General features: G+C 48.0%; 1 protein-coding gene across 4 annotated transcripts in view; it reads left to right on the plus strand.

The window, feature by feature from the left end:
* The window catches only part of DPF3 (double PHD fingers 3), a 240,695-nt gene that overhangs the window by 166,950 nt on the left and 56,868 nt on the right, over window positions 1-16,877 (plus strand). For all 4 annotated transcript variants that reach the window (XR_005030464.2, XM_036913301.2, XM_036913300.2 and 1 more), the window contains exon 7: window positions 1,555-1,692. Coding sequence is in view for 3 of the 4 variants with exons in the window: in XM_036913301.2 (XP_036769196.1) it covers window positions 1,555-1,692 (138 nt within the window). In the remaining variant the exon portion in view is untranslated. The remainder of the gene's footprint in view (window positions 1-1,554; window positions 1,693-16,877) is intronic.

Consider the following 16,877-nt stretch of genomic DNA (forward strand, 5'->3'; position numbering starts at 1 on the left):
AGAGTATAACTACTTAAATTTGATAAAAATAAAAAATTAGCCATATGTATCATTTTAATCAGTGAAACACTAAATCCGACTTCATTGACATAGGAAAAGCTTGCCTTTGCTATTTTTAAATGTTATCGTGACAATTTTTATAGATGATGAAGTAAGCTCAGAAGATAAAAGAGTTTGTATAAATATGAGAAAGGAGATAACATTATCTGTTTTTTGCCAGTAGTTGTAATACCTAAAAAAGCCTAAGAAAATCTAGTAAGAAGAGAAACCCTATCAGAACTAATAAGGGAATTGGGTAAGGTGGCTGAGTGACAGGTCTTCATGCTAGCAAGTTTGCACGGCTGGCCACCTTTGGCACCAGGAACAGGGATTTGAACCCACATCTGATGATGAAGTCTGTGCTCTTTCCACCTTGTATAGCATTTGCACTCATTGCTTTTACCCAGTCATATGAAGAAGGATCTCTTAAGGCTTGTAACCTCCTGTGCTCCACAGATCAGGCAGGGTTCGCTGTGCTGGGGAGAAGTGCCGATGAGACGAGAGAGTTGGCACAGGGTTTTTACTGGAAGACCCTCGAGGCTTCTGCTGCCAGCATGCCATCCCTCTAGGGGCTGAGATGTTGGGCTTTGTGTGGGGGGAAGGTGAAGGATGGTGATCTAGTCTTAAGCCATGTAGCTAGACTGCTTCTGAGGTACTGAGCAGCCAATGAACGGATCTGTCCCTTTCTTCCTCTTGGATCTAAGAAGCCATATTTACGTTGCTTGTCACCCTTGTCTAATACTGTCCATTTGAGAGGTAGTGCTTGTGAGGACATATTTTTGGCGATCTTGGGTATCAGAGGCTTCCTGGGACATCAAGGCACAAGCTCTCGGTAGCCACATCTACCAAGGATGCCTCAGCTTCACAGTTTTCATAGTGGAATTGGAACTTGTTTTTCTGGCACAAAGTCACTAGTTGTTACATCAAAAATATCATCCAGATAAAGTTTTGTACTTCATACAGTCAACCATGGGGTAGTGGCAGGACTATTGCATGGGACCCAGGAGATGTGGTTCTGGCGGCTCTGCCACGATAGCTGTGTATTCCCAGGCAGATCACTTGGCCCTGCTTGCCTGTCTCTGCCGTGGAGTGTTGGACTGGATAAACTTTCAGTGCCCTTTGACTTCCCAGTTACAGTGATCATCATGTGCCCAGCACTTTCTTTGCACAGAGGTTAACTCATCAAAATAACCCTATGAGCTAAGTACATACAATTATTCTCGTTTTCCCTCTGAAGAAGTTGAGGCACAGAGAGGTGAGTGACTTACTCAGGGCCTCACAGCTAGGAAATGGTGGAGCTCTCACTCAGCTCAACTTCCATCCTGTACCTTTATGGCTTTTCTTTACCTGGGCCCACGTGGTTACAGGGGTGTTCTGTCCAGTGGGAGATGGAGTGTTGGGATGGGAGAGGCTTTTTAAGGGAAACCCAGCTCTGGGGTGGACGGATGGGTTGCTGCCTGGCTGCAGAGGTTGCTAACATACGTTTTACCTTTCCTTCCTTCTTTTCTTCTTCAGTCTGTGGCAAGCGCTACAAGAACCGGCCAGGACTCAGTTACCACTACGCTCACACGCACCTGGCCAGTGAGGAGGGGGATGAGGCCCAGGACCAGGAGACCCGGTCCCCGCCGAACCACAGAAACGAGAACCACAGACGTGAGTTCAGCTGTTGGGTGGGAGCAGTGATGAAGAGGGTGGGCTGGGCTGTGGGCGCCACACCTCTTAGGTCTGCTGGGGGCTCTGGCTGGCTGGCCTCAGGGGCCTGTGGTGACTCGGTTCTTTCAAGCCAGCCCCAGCTACCCCTGCATGTCGGCCGAGCCCCAGGCATAGAATGAGCCAGGCCAGGGGCACACCTAGCTCTGCGCCCAGAGGAAGGAAAGTGAGTGTTGAGGCAGAGGGGAAACATCCCTACCTGGCCATTGTCAAAGGCTGGACCTGCTGCTCCGGCCCCTCAGCTCCAGAAGTTCCATTCCAGAAGTTCCACTGCTGACTGGAGCTGGGTGGGGCCCTGGGTGTGTCGATTCTGGCACACATGCAGAATATCACCTTGGCCACCAAGAGGTGTATAATACTCTTGATCTATTGTCTTGGCTATAACGGGGTTGCAGTCTTAGTCCAGGGCTCTTCTGTCTTGGAAACACTGCCCTGGATCCTGCCTGCTCTGCGCTTGAGCACGCAGCGGGCACACGCGGTCTGGGTGCTCTGTCCTCTGGGATGCTGTGCTCTGAGGACCCAAGGTGATTCTGAAGGTGTGCGCCTCCGTTTCTGTTCTTCCAGTTACGAACTGGGGAGCCGGAAGGGCCCAGCACTCACCACTCGACGTCCCTCTGTGACGCTCGCTGTGGTTGTTGGGCCTGCCAGAAGCTCACCATGGGGTGGGGTGGTGCAATCCCTAGAGCTTGCTTCATGAGGTGGGTCATTCTAAGATTATTAGGTAAAGAATAATTGTGGACACGCCACCAGTTTTTAGTTTTGTGCGCAAGATTTTGTGGTAGGTTTCTTAAATTGAACAATCCATTGTAATGAAGGGGCTCAGACCTTTATAACTATTCAGACTATAGGATGTGAGGGTGACTACCATGCATTCCAGTCAGTCAGCTTGGTCAGCTGACGTCGGCTGGCTGCCTTCACCTAATATTTGAAATAATCACACACGTTGGCCAAGACCTTTCCTTTGGATCAGCATATATTTTCGCCTCACTTCCACCCCGCTTCCCTTAGTAACATCACCTCCTGTATTGTTTGCTTGGGCTGCCATAACAAAACACCAAAGTCTGGGTGGTTTAAAGAGAAGAAGTTAGTGTTCTCACAGTTCTAGAGGCTGGAAGTCCGTGATGAATGTGCCATCAGGGGCGGGTTCCTCAGAGCTCTCTCTCCTGAACCTGCTGCGTGTTCATACGGCCGTCCCGCTGGCCACGTGTACCTCTGCTGTCTCTTTGGATGTCCACATTTCCTCCTCTTAGGACACCAGTCTCGTTAGATTAGGGCCCACCCTAACAGCGTCACTTTAAGTTTCCCTCTTTAATCATCTCTTTAAAGGCCCTGCATCTAAATAGAGTCACATTCTGAGGTACTGGGGGTTAGGGTTTAACATATCAATTTTGGTGGGGATACGAATCAACCTATAAGAACTTGTGTTCTTACTCACTTTTAGAGTTCCAGCCTTTCATGGGACAGACCCTTATTTTCTTACCCACTATTGTCCTGTGGACAGAATCTGAGACGGTGCAGGTTAGGACGCTGAGGGAGGTGTCTGACAGAGCTTTGCTCATGAACCCTGGCCAGCTTTTGAGGAGCTATAACACTGAGGTCTCCGTCTTCTCTCTGAGGAGAGGTTCCCTTCGTCCCATCACCCTTGTCTTTCAGAAAGGAAAATAGATTGACCTGCACCCAAGGCAGCCAGTGTTCGCGTTTCTCTGTCTTTCCTCCTGTCCCATCTCTGATCTAAGTAGCCAGTGTATAGCTATCGTCTCCTGCCTCGAGGAGGCTGAGAGAGATCTCCTTTGATTCGGGTTGCTATCTGGAAAGTATTTATTTGCAGTGGTTGCTCTCTCTAAACTATTTATGAGCTTGATATTATTTCTCACTCCCCCAGTGCTGGCTTATCTCCTTTACATCTATTCTCAAATGCCAGGCCCTTGTGTTCCTGCATGGAGGGGCTACAGGGCTTGGGGTGCTTCTCTCATGTGTGTAGCTCCTCAGTGTGTGTGCATCGTGAGGCCAACAGCAGAGGAAGGGTCCTTGTGGGCCCAGGTGTACTGCAGGCCCCAAGTGGATCCAGGTGCTCTCCTCCTTAGCTACTCCTGTGGGCCTCTCCCCCGCTGGCGGTTGACTTCTGAGATGGGCATTGGCATAGTTTTCTCCATCCTCCGGGTTCTCCTCACACGCTCTCATAGGTGGGTGTCTCTGCCTTCTCACATCCTCACATGTGGCCAGGGCACGTTGCTAAGGAAGGAAGCAGTCTTTCCTCCTCTTAGATGGAGACACGTCCCTAAGAAGTCTCTGGCTGCTTGTTCTCTCTGGGTTTGCCAGTGAGCATGCTCACTTACACCCCTCTTTTCCTCTCATCCTGCTGATGAGAAATTGGGTTCTTCAAAAGAGATCATCTGACTATCCAAGGGGTTTAAACTGCACAGAAAAGAATAGCTGTACCCGGGCTCATGGGAGGCCTCCTTACAATGAGGAAAGTTCTGGAATACTCACAAACACCTTTTCCGTGACAGTTCCTCACAATGCCTCTGAGGACTCTGATTAACTCCAGTTTTGCTCGTGGGGAGGGTGCAGCAGAAAGGCGCTTGGAGTCCATAGAAGCCATCCCTTCCTTCCTTCCTTCCCTAATTTCTCTGGACAAATCCAAGAGACAGCAGCTCTGCCCACTTCTCTGCACACACATGCCACCAATCTGTCAGCTGCTCCGGATGTGTGTTCCTTCCCACGTTCCCCTGGTAAGCGGCCCTCTGACCATTTTCTCCTGAGCGCTAATTGCCAGCATCATTAATACCAGGTCATTAGCTGCTTGCACTGTTTGTGGTGGGGGTGGGCTCCTGTCCGTCCTGCCCCTCAAAGCCACTGGGGCTGTGTGGTGAATTGAATGTGACAGCTCTGCAGCCTCCTAAGGTCTCTGCTTTGCGACCCTCCCTTGGCAAGGCTTTGGGAGTGGGGGAGGGAGGCAGGACGGTTTCATCCAAGAGGCTACTCTGCCATTCCCCTAGGAAAAGTTGTGGATGCCAATGAAGTGGGAATGCTGACCTGTCCGTCAGCAGTGCTGCAGGGTGACCCAAGCTGCTTGTGAGCACAGACAGGCCTGTCGGAAGAATAGTCCTACGCACTCTGTGGTTTTCAGTGTCACGGGCATCTGCGTTTGCACCACCTGCAGCAGCAGGGACCTTTCTACTTTGGCCCTCCTGCTGTCTCTTGCTGCATGCCCCCCAGCTGTGTCTCCTGTGAAGCCCATTGCTCATCCCTGCGCCTGCTGCTGCTGAAAGGGCCGAGGGGAGTGCCGGAGCCAGCAGTGACCTTCTCCCAGCCCCAGGCTACCGCACTGCCAGCTCAGCGACTGACTGCCACTCCTCGGTCCTCCTGCCCCGCCCAGCTGCTCTCTCGCCTTTGTTCCTCTCTTGGTCTCCTTTCCTCCCAGTGTCCGCTTCCTGTCTCTTCTGTAGGTTCGTGCCCTTGCCTCTCTGCCTCAACAGCAGGCAGCCTCTGGGGATGCTTGGTGCCCAACCACTCCCACTTGGGAGATGATACTTTTCTGATGGGGTCCTCCCTTCTGCCCTTCCCTCCCTGGGTGAGGCTAGACTCTTCACCACTTCTCTTACTGCCTTCATCTACTTTCTACACGTGAAATCATCACGTGTGTGTGCCCGCCTGTGCATGCATACAGATGCATATACACAGAGGCTACACGTATATGAATAACAGGGCTTGGGCAGGTTAGGATGCTGAGAGGTGCCACTCAGAAGGACTCCTTAATGCCACCTTGGTAAACAGTCCATCAGACCAAGGTAGCAGAAAAAGCCCTGGATTAGAACTCAAAACTCCTTTGACACAGGTTCACAATACCAAAACTCTTCTTGAATTTCTTTTTACCTTCTCTGTACAGTGGGACTGTATTATAGGTGATGTTTTCAAGGTACATTCTTAGGGATGGGGTGGGTGTGGCCATTTACGAGGTCCTGGCCCCAGGTAGAAAAGCTAGTGAATACATTCTGTGTAAAACATTCATCTGTCCATGTGCCCTTACATCCATCCATCCATCCATTATTGGTTTAGTAACCATGTATTGAATATTGTCTCAGCCCCTGCCCTTGAGGAGCTCACAGTCTTGAGTGGGAGTGTGTATAGGACAGTGAAGGAGCAAGGAACTCATGGGCACAGTGCCCTTTCCACCGTTAGGGCTGTGGTGCTCCAGGTGCGCCTTCAGCGTCAGCTGGGATCTTGCTGGAAATGCAGATTCTCAGCTCCACTGGACTACCTGAAACAGAGATTTTGAGGGTGGGGGCCAGCAATCTGTGTTTTCAACCCCCCCCCCCCCCAGGGCATCCTGATGCACACAAAAGCTTGCAAACCCCTGCATTAGGGGATTTGCAAAGGCTTCACTGAGAATGTGACATTCAAGGTATCCTTTCAAGACTGAGGAGGAATTTCCCAGGAGGGAGAGGCCCCCCCAGGGGGAGGGATCTGTGTTTACAGAGGCAAGGAGGTATGAAATAGCATGGTGCATTCAGACAGTTGGTGGTAGTTGGGTAGTACTAGAATGGTGGAGATGTGTACAGGAGCCACAGACGGAAGCATCTCCTATGCCAGGCGACGTGGTGGTCAGCCTGTGGAGAAGGAGAGCCAGAGTGGCAATTACTAGCAGGCAAGACCAAATGATGTCTAAAGAAACCTGTTTGGAATGTTATTAATTGCTATATGGTACATCTCTTATTTAATAGCATAAATGAATATAAAATGCTCTAACATACTTGGAACTCCTAAGAGGGAAATGTTTTTTAAAATACGGATCTGTAGAATTTATTTCAAGCCAGTTTCTCAGGCCAATGGAATGGAAGTTGGGCCCTGGGAGGTCTCGGTCTTCTGTATGGTGGCGTTGTGCCTGGAACGCAGCTAGGCTTTCAGTATCTGTCCAGAGAGGGAAGAGCCTCACCCCAGGGCCCCTTTGGAGGGCATATTGTACTCCACAGAACTGGAAGAGGAGAGCCGAGTTGATTAAGGGTGATGTGGGCTGATTAGATAATCTGAAAATTAGTCTGATAATGTGCAAATTATCTAAAAGAAGCATATGATGTCATTGCCACACTGATGGGAAAGATCTAACAGATGTTAGTCCTCTGACATCTCTGTCCTCTAACATATGGCTCAGGGACAGCGAATACAACTTTTAAAGAGAGAGTGAAAATTCCATTTGCTACAAGCTTAGGAATTTTGAATTACTCTGAGAGGTGCCTGAAAAGCCACAAAGCCCATACAACTCACCACTTAACCCAGCCTCAAGGAGGGAAATTCAGGCTTGGTGAAAGAGGAGAGAGAGGAACATTCAGATACAGGGCTCTGTCTGGAAAAGTGAGCTGCTGCTCACTTCCTGTCGAGCAAATTTGGAAACTAACAACAGGTGGTATTTAGATAAATTATTATTTAACTAAACGGTTTACAGATACCAAGAAAAAGAAGAAGCTGAAGGGTTGCTCTGGCCTTGAAGGTATGCTTGGAGTTAGTTTTCTGGACCCGGGGGTCAGCCACGCTTTGGACTGAGTGGCTGAGAGAATGGCACTGGGATTGGCGAGGCCAGGGGCTGAGCTGTGACTCGGCCGCTCTGCTGCCTTCTGTCTGTGTAAATGTGGGTCAGCTTCTTTGTTCCTTTGTTGCCTCATCGCTGAAAGGGAGAGAGTGATTGTACTGACCTCATGGGGTTGCGTAGCTCTTCAGTGAGATGACACGGCACCAGACCTGCACATTGTGAGTGCTGATGCCCTGTCTCTGTGCCATCCAGACCGACAGAGCATGTCTGTGACCACAGATGGCTAATCTGAGTCAGGGCCTGTCTGTGGCTGAGTGATCCTGGGAAGCTGACTGCCTACAGGGGTCTCCTTGGCATCAGGCGTAACTCTCAGAGCCTGACCTGGCCTTGGCACATTCTTTGCTAAATCTCAGATACAGAACACCAGTCCCTCTAGGCAGGCTAAACATGAGTATATGGAGCACTTACAGTGCATGTGCCCACTTGTGGGGCTGAGTGTAATTGGGCCTCCAAAAGACATATAATGGTCTCAGCCTGAGGAGAACTTCCAGTTTAATGGGGGAAATGAAATGTGTGCATGAAACCCAGTGGGAAGAGGCTGTGGAGCTGGATCTAGCAAAGTATGGCATCCTTGAATCTACCGACGCATTTCTCCAGGATCAGTTATTCATGCGCCACCTGCCTCTCTGTGATCCTCTTTTATTTCTCTCACATTTTTGACCTAATTACCTAGATTGTTCAGGATTGAAGATTCCATATCTTGAGCAGTGATGATGACACTAACACTGGCTGATATTCCTTGAATGCCAGACCCTGTGCTTGGCGAGCCACCTGTGTATCATTCATTCCTCACCGGAGCCCTGTAAGGAAGGGACTGTGTTCCTTAGAGGACGCCAAGAAACCAAGTGATGCGCCCCTGTTCATGGAGCATAAATATGAATTCTCCAGTCATGGGTCACTTCTTGGGAAAGCTTGCTTATTTAGGCCTTTGATTCTTTTCCTTCCTTATCAGACATAACATTATTTTACATAGGAGAAGAAGGGGGATAGAAATGACAAAACACCTACTAGGTGCCAGGCACTTTACACGCATCATCTCATGTAATGTTCACAAGTTCATGGGCACCTGCTATTACTCTCATTTTACAGATGAGGAAATTTGAGGCTCAGAAAGGTTGAGTAACATGTCCAAAGTCACACAGTTAGTAAGGTGGGAAACTGAGATTTGAATGTCCTTAAGTTGGGCACCATTCAATTATGTCAGAACATTGGAGCCTCAATTGATGGGTCCCAATCTCAGCCTGGGATCTTTGTCATGGTCCTACTGATGTCCCTTCATTTTCACCTACAGGCCAATGTCAAATGCATCATGTTGCATAGCAGCTTTTCTAAAGAAATTAATGTTTTGATGGGCACTCTCTTAGCTTGAGCTGCCATAACAAAATACCATAGACTGGGTGGCTTAAACAGTAGAAATTTGTTTCTTACAGCTGTGGAGACTGGAAGCCCAAGATAAAAGTGCTGGCAGGGTCAGTATCTGGTGAGGCTTCTCTCCACTGGTTCTTGCTTGAATCATTGCAGCTTGTTCATTGGTCTCTCAGCCTCTATTTTTACCTCCTACAGTTTGTTCTCCATGGAGCGGCCCAAGTGGTCTTTGTAAAGTATAAAATAGATTATACCATGCCTCACTCTCAACCTTCTATCACATTGAGTACAATCCGAGCTCTTCACCTTGAGGGCCAGTATTTTTGATTCTCAAAGTGTGGTCAGCACGTCAATAGCACCTGGGAGTCAGGTGACCCACTCGTCCAGGTGTATCCAGGATATTCTCAGCTTTAGACTGAAAGTCCCATGCCCTGGAAACCCCTCAGTGCCAGGTAAACCTGGACAGTTGGCTACCCTGCAGGGGAACCTGTAAGAAATATGGAATCTCAGGCTTTACCTGGACCTATGAATCCTAATCTGAACTGTAATGAGCTCCCTAAGTGATTTGTTGGTACAGCACTCAAATTTGAGAAGCTCTGGCCTCCAGGGCAAGCTTACCACTCTGACTTGACTTCTCTCAGGTGTGGGGTTGTATGTGCCCATGGTAAGGGGGTATCAGGTGGGCCAGCTAAGGGCCACACTGCCTGGGTGCAGAGCCAACATAGCCACTTACTAACACGTGACCTTAGACAAGCTACTTTTAGCTTCCTCGTGCCTCAGATATCACCTGCTTAAAATCATAACATTAATGCATCTCTCTCAAAGAGTTATGAGAAGATTAAGTCAACTCATATGAGACACAGTATTAATGGAAAATGTGTGTGACCCAATGTGATATGACTGTCATGTGGAGCTGTGGTTCTCAAGCTTGAGCACATGAGAATCACCTGTTTCTTAAAATGTAGACTGGCAGATCTGACCCCAGAATTTTGGATTCAGTTGGTGTGGGGTGGAGGCCTAAAATTCACATTTTTAACAAGCTTCCAGGGGAACCACTGCCTTAGAGAAATCCAGCTTTTGAAGACCAATGTTCGAACTATTTCCTTTTAATTCTTTTTGCCTTTGAATGCAGTGAATCAGGTAACTGGGCAGGAATCAGGTTTTGCTCTGTTAAATCTAGGGGACAAACTTGGTTTTAATTCTTTTCCTCTGGCTCTGTCCTACCAACGGCAAACATCTCCATGGCTCTAAGCACCTGCTTCCTGGCTTGCTTTCTGGGTATTTCCCCCACCTGGGCTGTCATCCCTGGCTGGGCTGCTCCTCAGCTCTGTGTTCTCTTGACTTTCTCCTTATGCTTGAGGCCTGATGCTTGAGGCTCATCCTTTTCCTTTCCTGAGTAGTTTTTCAGTCTGAAGGACATAGAAAATGCTGGTCCACCATGGATTGATGGGGTTGACATATCTGAGTCCTGTGGAGTGGTGGTGAGGAGGGGTAGAGAAGGGCAAGGCTGAGCAAGGGGGCTTGATGCATTCCAATATCACAATAATAATATCTTGACGACTTCAACAGACAAGGCTTATCCTGTTCTAAAGCATTGAGATGTCTTGCAATTCTCTAACGGGAATGACACCACTTTATTCAGAGCCCTGTTGACATAGTTACTCTCAAATTAAACTTTTTCCCTCTCAACTGACTCATTTGGTGGCAATAACAAGTTGCTATGCCAGGGCATGAACTGACCCACATGACCTTCTACTGGAAAAGTGAAATATCTCTGTACTTTCCCAAGTCAGCACTGAGAAAAGGAATAGCTTTGCTTGATCTTTTCCTTGTTTTTCCTGAAGTGTCAACACCAGGCCTGCTGTTGCCAGCCTAAGTCTGGAGCACAAAGGACATAACTGACAGGTCATATCACTGTTGTGCCCCAGAACTAGTGACGTGATGTCCAAATTCCTGGCAGATTGCAACAGTAACCAAATATGTCCATCAAGGTGGAGACATCAGTGTGAGCCGACATGTATTTTCTGTCTTTACATCACAGTGTTTAGGGGTGAAGATTCCTAAGATATGTGACTAACGGTCTGAATTTTTTGGTCCATAAACGTAGAAGAAAACAAGGTAGACTCAAGGAAGAGAGGGGTGACTGACCCCACACTTGAAATTTTTATAAAGATTCTACGGCCACCTAGACACATAGTATAACAGGGTCTGTTTTCTCACTGGCTGCTTGCAGGGCCTCCGGCGAGAAGCTGAACATGGCAGCTCTGGGCCAACTGAGTCTGGGGGTGGTTTTCTCTTCCATCCTGGTTTTCTAGGAAATGCCCAATGGAGAGGATTCCCGAGGGATGGGGGTCCACTGGCTTCCCCATGGCTTATTCTCTCCAGGCGTCTTCGGATGCTGGCAGTGCCTTAGAGTGGTCACTCCGGACTTGGGGGACACTGGACATCCACTCAGTTCCTCATCTGTGACTTCTTTTGCCCGATTTATTTTTTTCTCCAAAAATCCCCTGTGAAGATCCTTTCGTGAAGTATTTATTGTCAGCTCTGTGTCAATCACTGTGCCTCTTGCAGGGGAGTCAGAGATTAAAGACACGGCTCCTGCCCTCAGGGAGCTCACGGCTACTGGGGAAAGAGACACGTACACAAATATAAAACAGTGATGAAAGACTGCATTCCTTGGGGTTTGGAAAACCTCGCTTGTCTGTCTTTTCTTTCACCTTATTATAATCCTTGAATAATAGGCCTAAAAGGGACCTTAAGATGTCATCTAGTATATTCTCTTGCCTCTAGATGGGTGTGTGCCCACACAACCCCGGGTCCTGGAAAAGCTTCCTGCTCCTCCTGCCGTGCCTTTGACTGTTTAACGGCCTTCATGTCCAGCTTCCTGGTAGCATGTCCCGCCGTTTCAGCTCATTCTGTCTCATGTTGTCGTTAACCATATGGAGTGTGGCGATTTAGGCCCATCCGTAAGCTTGAGGACTTACTAAATCAGTCCTCAGTCTTCTCTTCTCCAGGAGGACTAATATCAGTACCTTAGCAGCTCCCGCACTTAATCCTTGTCATGCGTTCACATTGTCCTCAGTGCTGGTGGCAAAATGGCCCCTGAGGAGGAGTGAGTTCTCTATGGACTCTGATGGCCTAAGGGTCCTGCAGTGTGTTTCCCACTGGGCTCCCCACCCCCCTGCCTTTCCACATTCAGGGAGAAAGCCATAATTTGTCTTTCTTCTGGAGCCCTGGGGTGGGGCCTGAGTTGCTATTCGGTGGCCAAGAAGAACCAGCCTGAAAGGAATCCCAACATTTTTATTCCTTGGATCTGCAGGATTTATTTTTTCATCAGTTCCAGGGAGGCAATGAAAAAAGGTGTCAGGTCTTGGGGATAATTTATATGGGTAAACACGTAAAGAGTCCGGTGAGCAAGAGCATGAGAATTAAGGCCATTTATCTAGGCTTTGAGGCTCTGTTTGCCCTCTGGTCCAGTCTTCCCCACAGTCTTTCTCTGGCCACTTTAACCCTTTCCTTGCTCCCTTCTTCCTGGCCCTGCACAGCTCTCTGCACAGCTGCCTTCTCTCCCCAGCCTCCCGCCTGCCTCCCCTCCCCTGCCCGCATCCCTCATTAAAGGCCCTGTAGAAGGTAGCAGGATGTGGCGGTGGCCTCCAGCTGAGGCCTGCGTGCTGATTCTGCAGGGAAGGCACATTGGCTTACAGCCTCCCTGCCTCACCCTCCCGTCCCAGGCTCCCTCCCCTGGCCTGTCCTGTCCAGTGTGCCCTGTGTGGCCAGCCTGGGCCGCCTTCCTGCTTTCCCTCTTTTCCTCTTGCCTTTTCCTTACTCCATCCTCTGAAGATGCGCTCTGCACAGCCAAGTGGCACCAGGCTAGGATGCTTTACACTTGAGAGATGAAATAATAACAGGTGGCAAGACCAGAGGCTGCTGGAGCCAGGATTCTCGTTGCCATAGAAACAGGTCAGACCTGTGGAGGGACAAGAACTGTCAGCTGTGGAGGGTGGTGGGGGAGCGAGGGAGAGGGGCCAGGAGAGGCCCTGCTCCTCCTGAGGGCTCTTCTCATTGCTCGCAAGCTCCCCGAGGGCTGCCCACCCTGACCAGCAGGCCCTGGAAACCCAGCTGTGGGGCTGGGGCCGGGGGTGGGCGTGGAGATGGCCGCGTGCTTGTGCACACCAGGCCCTGGCAGGCGGTCTCAGCATCTGCTCAGGATGTGAAGTTACACTTCTGTGGATGTGCCATGGAGGAGCCTAAGCTTCTGGCTGGCTTCCTGTTTCCCTGGGACGCTGGGTGACAGCTCTGGTCTTGGCAGAACCAGATGAGGGGCTGTTGATGGTGGTCAGGCTGTTCCTGCCACTTATTCTTTACATGATTGGCAGGCATATCGCAGCAGAGATCAGGCTGAAAGGGGGAAAGACGGCCCTGTGTGGGTGGGAGCTTATGGAAGGTTTGGGGCCTTGTTTGCATGCAACTGGGCTTGACGGAAGAAAAAAACTCTTACATAGTAAACTAATACGTTTTGAGAATGACCTCTCACCCTTTCCTGAGTGAGACAATTGGATCTTGGCTTTTCCTCTTGGTTTATTTGAATGCTCCCTTCCACATTCTGTTATTCATTTATTTATTTTTGCTTTTCTTCGTAAACTTTGTTCCTGAATTCCATTTTTTCCTTCCTTTGAACTTTTTAGTTATCTCCCCCAGGTAAGTTCCTAAACTCTTAAGGCCCATTTCATTTTCTCTGCAGCTTCCTTATATGTCTTACATGATCTCAGCCCATGAACATTAATCAACAGAAAACAAAATCCATCATCATGGACACTGCCATCGAGATGCTGCTTGGGTCTTTGCCCTCCCGTCATCTGATTCTGTAAAGTGGGTCTCAATTGCCCATAAGCAGAAGCAGAACCTCTATTTAAATCCTACTTGCAAGGTCTGGGCAAGCTTCCTATTTATAGTAAAATCCTTTTTTGTAATGATCTCATACACGGTACCAGGAAATTGCTCATGGCTAGGTCAGGCCATAGGCCAGGATAGCCATATATAAGCTTTACTTTAAAAAAATTCCTTCATGAGCTTCTGGAATTCTCTGGTGGAGTGTTTTCACAGAGTGTATGACAATAAAAGGGATTACCCAGGATGGATTACTGTGTTTGGGACATTAAATTTAAGTTCAAAGGGAATTTCTGCTTTTATCAGGTCAATCTCAATAATTTTTATCTCTTTGGGCTTTCAAGTAATGTGTTGGGTGAATCAAGTTGACTCTAAGGAGATTTATGAAATATTTTGTATGCAAGGTATGGCCAGAAAGTGTTTGCTCTGGACTTCCCAGTGGGTGGAGAGAGGTGATTATCGGCTGTGAGTCTCTGAGACGCAGGCAACCCCGGGGTGAATCCCACTCCTCTTTGTAACTGGGGCCTGGAACTAGCCTCTTCATCTCTTTGGGTTTCAGTTTACTTCATGTGTCAGATAATCCCTACTTTGTGAGAATCAATGAAATAACATATGTAAAGCATCCAGTGTTAGATCCATTTCAGTTTTGTAGTGAAATAAATGTCTGTGTCTTTTTCTTTTCAAAAAGTAGTTGAGTAAAAGGGAAGCTGGTAGGAGCAATCCGGTGTCCCCCTTAAGATACGAGAAATCATAGTCTTATGCTTTCCTTGCATGTTTGCGTACAGGATGGTGCCTCACCTACCATGGTGGGGGGCAGTGTTATTCCAGCAGTCCAGGGCCCTCAGCCACCCACTCTTGTGCACTGTGGCAGCCAGACGTGGTACCAGGCCAGATGACTGACCGACCCGTTTGGACAGGGACCAGCTCTTCTCTCTGAGAGCTGGGGAAACAAAACAGGCAGTGCACAATAGTCAGAGCAATGGACGACTCTGTTGCAGGGGAAGCAAATACAGTGCTCTGTTCCCCCAGGGGGAGGTCCCAGCGGAGTCACCGGGCTGTCTACTCAGATCTCTGCCATGCTTTTCTGTGCCATTCCTCCCACATGCTGCTGTTAACCATTTCCTGTGTGCAGGGCATGAAGGTGTTTCAGTGATGAGTTACACATGGTCCCCAGCCTGAAGGAATAGACCACCTCATATGGGGAGCGGAGGCGGGTGTATACATGTGTAGACAAGAGATGGGTCATAAGCGTGATGTCAACAGACTGCTCTCCCCAAGGCCTGGTCATTTCTGGCTGGGGAATTGACTCTCACCCTCACCCTGAAACCAATCCTAAGTACCAAAAAATATAAGAGAACCAGACACAAAAGCTATTGATTAGACTGTCTCACTCCTTTTTACCAAATGGAAGGAAGCTTTGAGCTCACATTGTGAGGAAAGAGTAGGAACTGAAGGAAAAAGGATTTTGCTGCCAAAAAAAACATAACTGTTTACTGTCACTTTTTGCATTGGATCATTGCTAGACTATAAAGGCACTCCCCACCCCCACACCATGTCACAGCCACACACACCAGGGCCTATAACTGGGATGTTAGCACCTTCTTCACCCCCTTGGCTGAGTGCTTATTCCAGGCAACAACGAACATTAATGTATGTGGGGAGCCTGCTTTGATTCAGTCTCCTCAGAATTGTCTCTTCATTAGATGAAAATTCTGTTCTTGGGTCTTTTTACGTGGGATCAATTTCTCCATCACTGTCTGCTTTGTTCTACTAGATTGTTTCTAAACTTTCTGTCTTGCAGTATTGGAATCCCTGATTCCACGACTGGCACACTACCAATGGTCTGTTGGTGGTAAAAACTGTAAAGGGTTACCTGGAAATTCTTATACTCTAGATCTACTTCATACTCATGAATCACAAGGGATGCGGCGTGTGTTGGAGGAAACCAGATTCTTTGGTTGCATAAGGATTTGTGAAAGGGGAGAAAATCTGACCTAATAGGAATTCCCTAAATGAACAGCTTTCCATGCAGAAAGCTACCTAAGCTGTGATTGGCATTTCCACATTTTATGTCTTGTTCAATCAGTCATGAAACTTAGTTTTGGCTTACACTCAGCTCCTGAATTTAATATACACCACTTCTTTCTGTTTATCTTTTGATTGTTGTCCGTGATAGTTGCTTAATGAGGAAACCCTGAGTTTATCTGCTTCATAGACATGCCTGGACTTTCTTAAGAGCTTTCCAAAAATGGTGAACATGGCAATTGAGAAAGAAGGAGGAAGGAGACTTCCTTCTGGGTTTGGGCAATGAAAATTTTATAGGCAGAGTGAAATTTTTGCAGATGTATTGGCTTTTGGAGATTAGTTGCAAAACCATTCTGTTTGACATGCAGATAGATGTCTTTGAGATGCAGTGACTGATGAAGAAAAACCCACACTCAACAGGCCACAGGGTGTGGCCAGCTCCTCTGTGTGCCCCAACAGACAACACTTCTTTGGCAGAGAGATGTCTGCCTCTCTGAAGATGAAAATCAATGCCTTAGAAACTGATTAAACAATCCAAATAGTAACTTATAAATGCCTTAACCCTCTCTAATGTAATTCTGCAAGCTTTTATCTTCTGCCTTCTCCAGGTAACTTTTTCTATTCCTGGAGGCAAAGCAGAGGCATGGAGGAAGTGAAGGCCAGAGGGAATTATATTAAAGTGGGTGAATCCGTTTATCAATTACTGTCTGGATAGTATTTCTGCTCACACATCTGCTTCCTTTTACAGATTTGTACCCTATGGGACCCTGATTAGTGTTAGCCAGTGAATAATGAAAGATAGCCACAGATATTGGGTAAAGTGAGGAGAAAGATACCCGGGTGGTTCCGGCTGATCCCATAAACAGACTTTTCTTCTTAGTCACAGTAGGGAGTGTTAATGTGACAAAGAAATGTCTACAGTAAAGATTGAAAGACAGGAAAATGAGACATTTCTCCCCATGCAAAGAACCTGTCCAAGGCTTTCAGCCAGTCCCTAGGAACTGAGGGTGATTTTCGTGCTTGAGGACATAGGCTGTTCTCACAAGGATTTGTTCTTAGATCATGTCCCAAGATTTTCCTTTGCCTGTGTGTAAAGACTTTCATGGGTGTATAGTATAAAGTATAGAGACTTTATGGGTGGCTTATGAAGGCCTTAAGCCTCAAGACATGCTCACTAACTCAACCATTAAACCACTTCTGGTGTCTCTGGCAGTACTAAGTGTCCAGTTCTGATTAGGCACTTGGCATCTGCTGATTACCCAGT

The sequence above is a fragment of the Manis pentadactyla genome, chromosome 11, assembly GCF_030020395.1.
Source record: "Manis pentadactyla isolate mManPen7 chromosome 11, mManPen7.hap1, whole genome shotgun sequence".
Lineage (NCBI taxonomy): Eukaryota > Metazoa > Chordata > Mammalia > Pholidota > Manidae > Manis > Manis pentadactyla.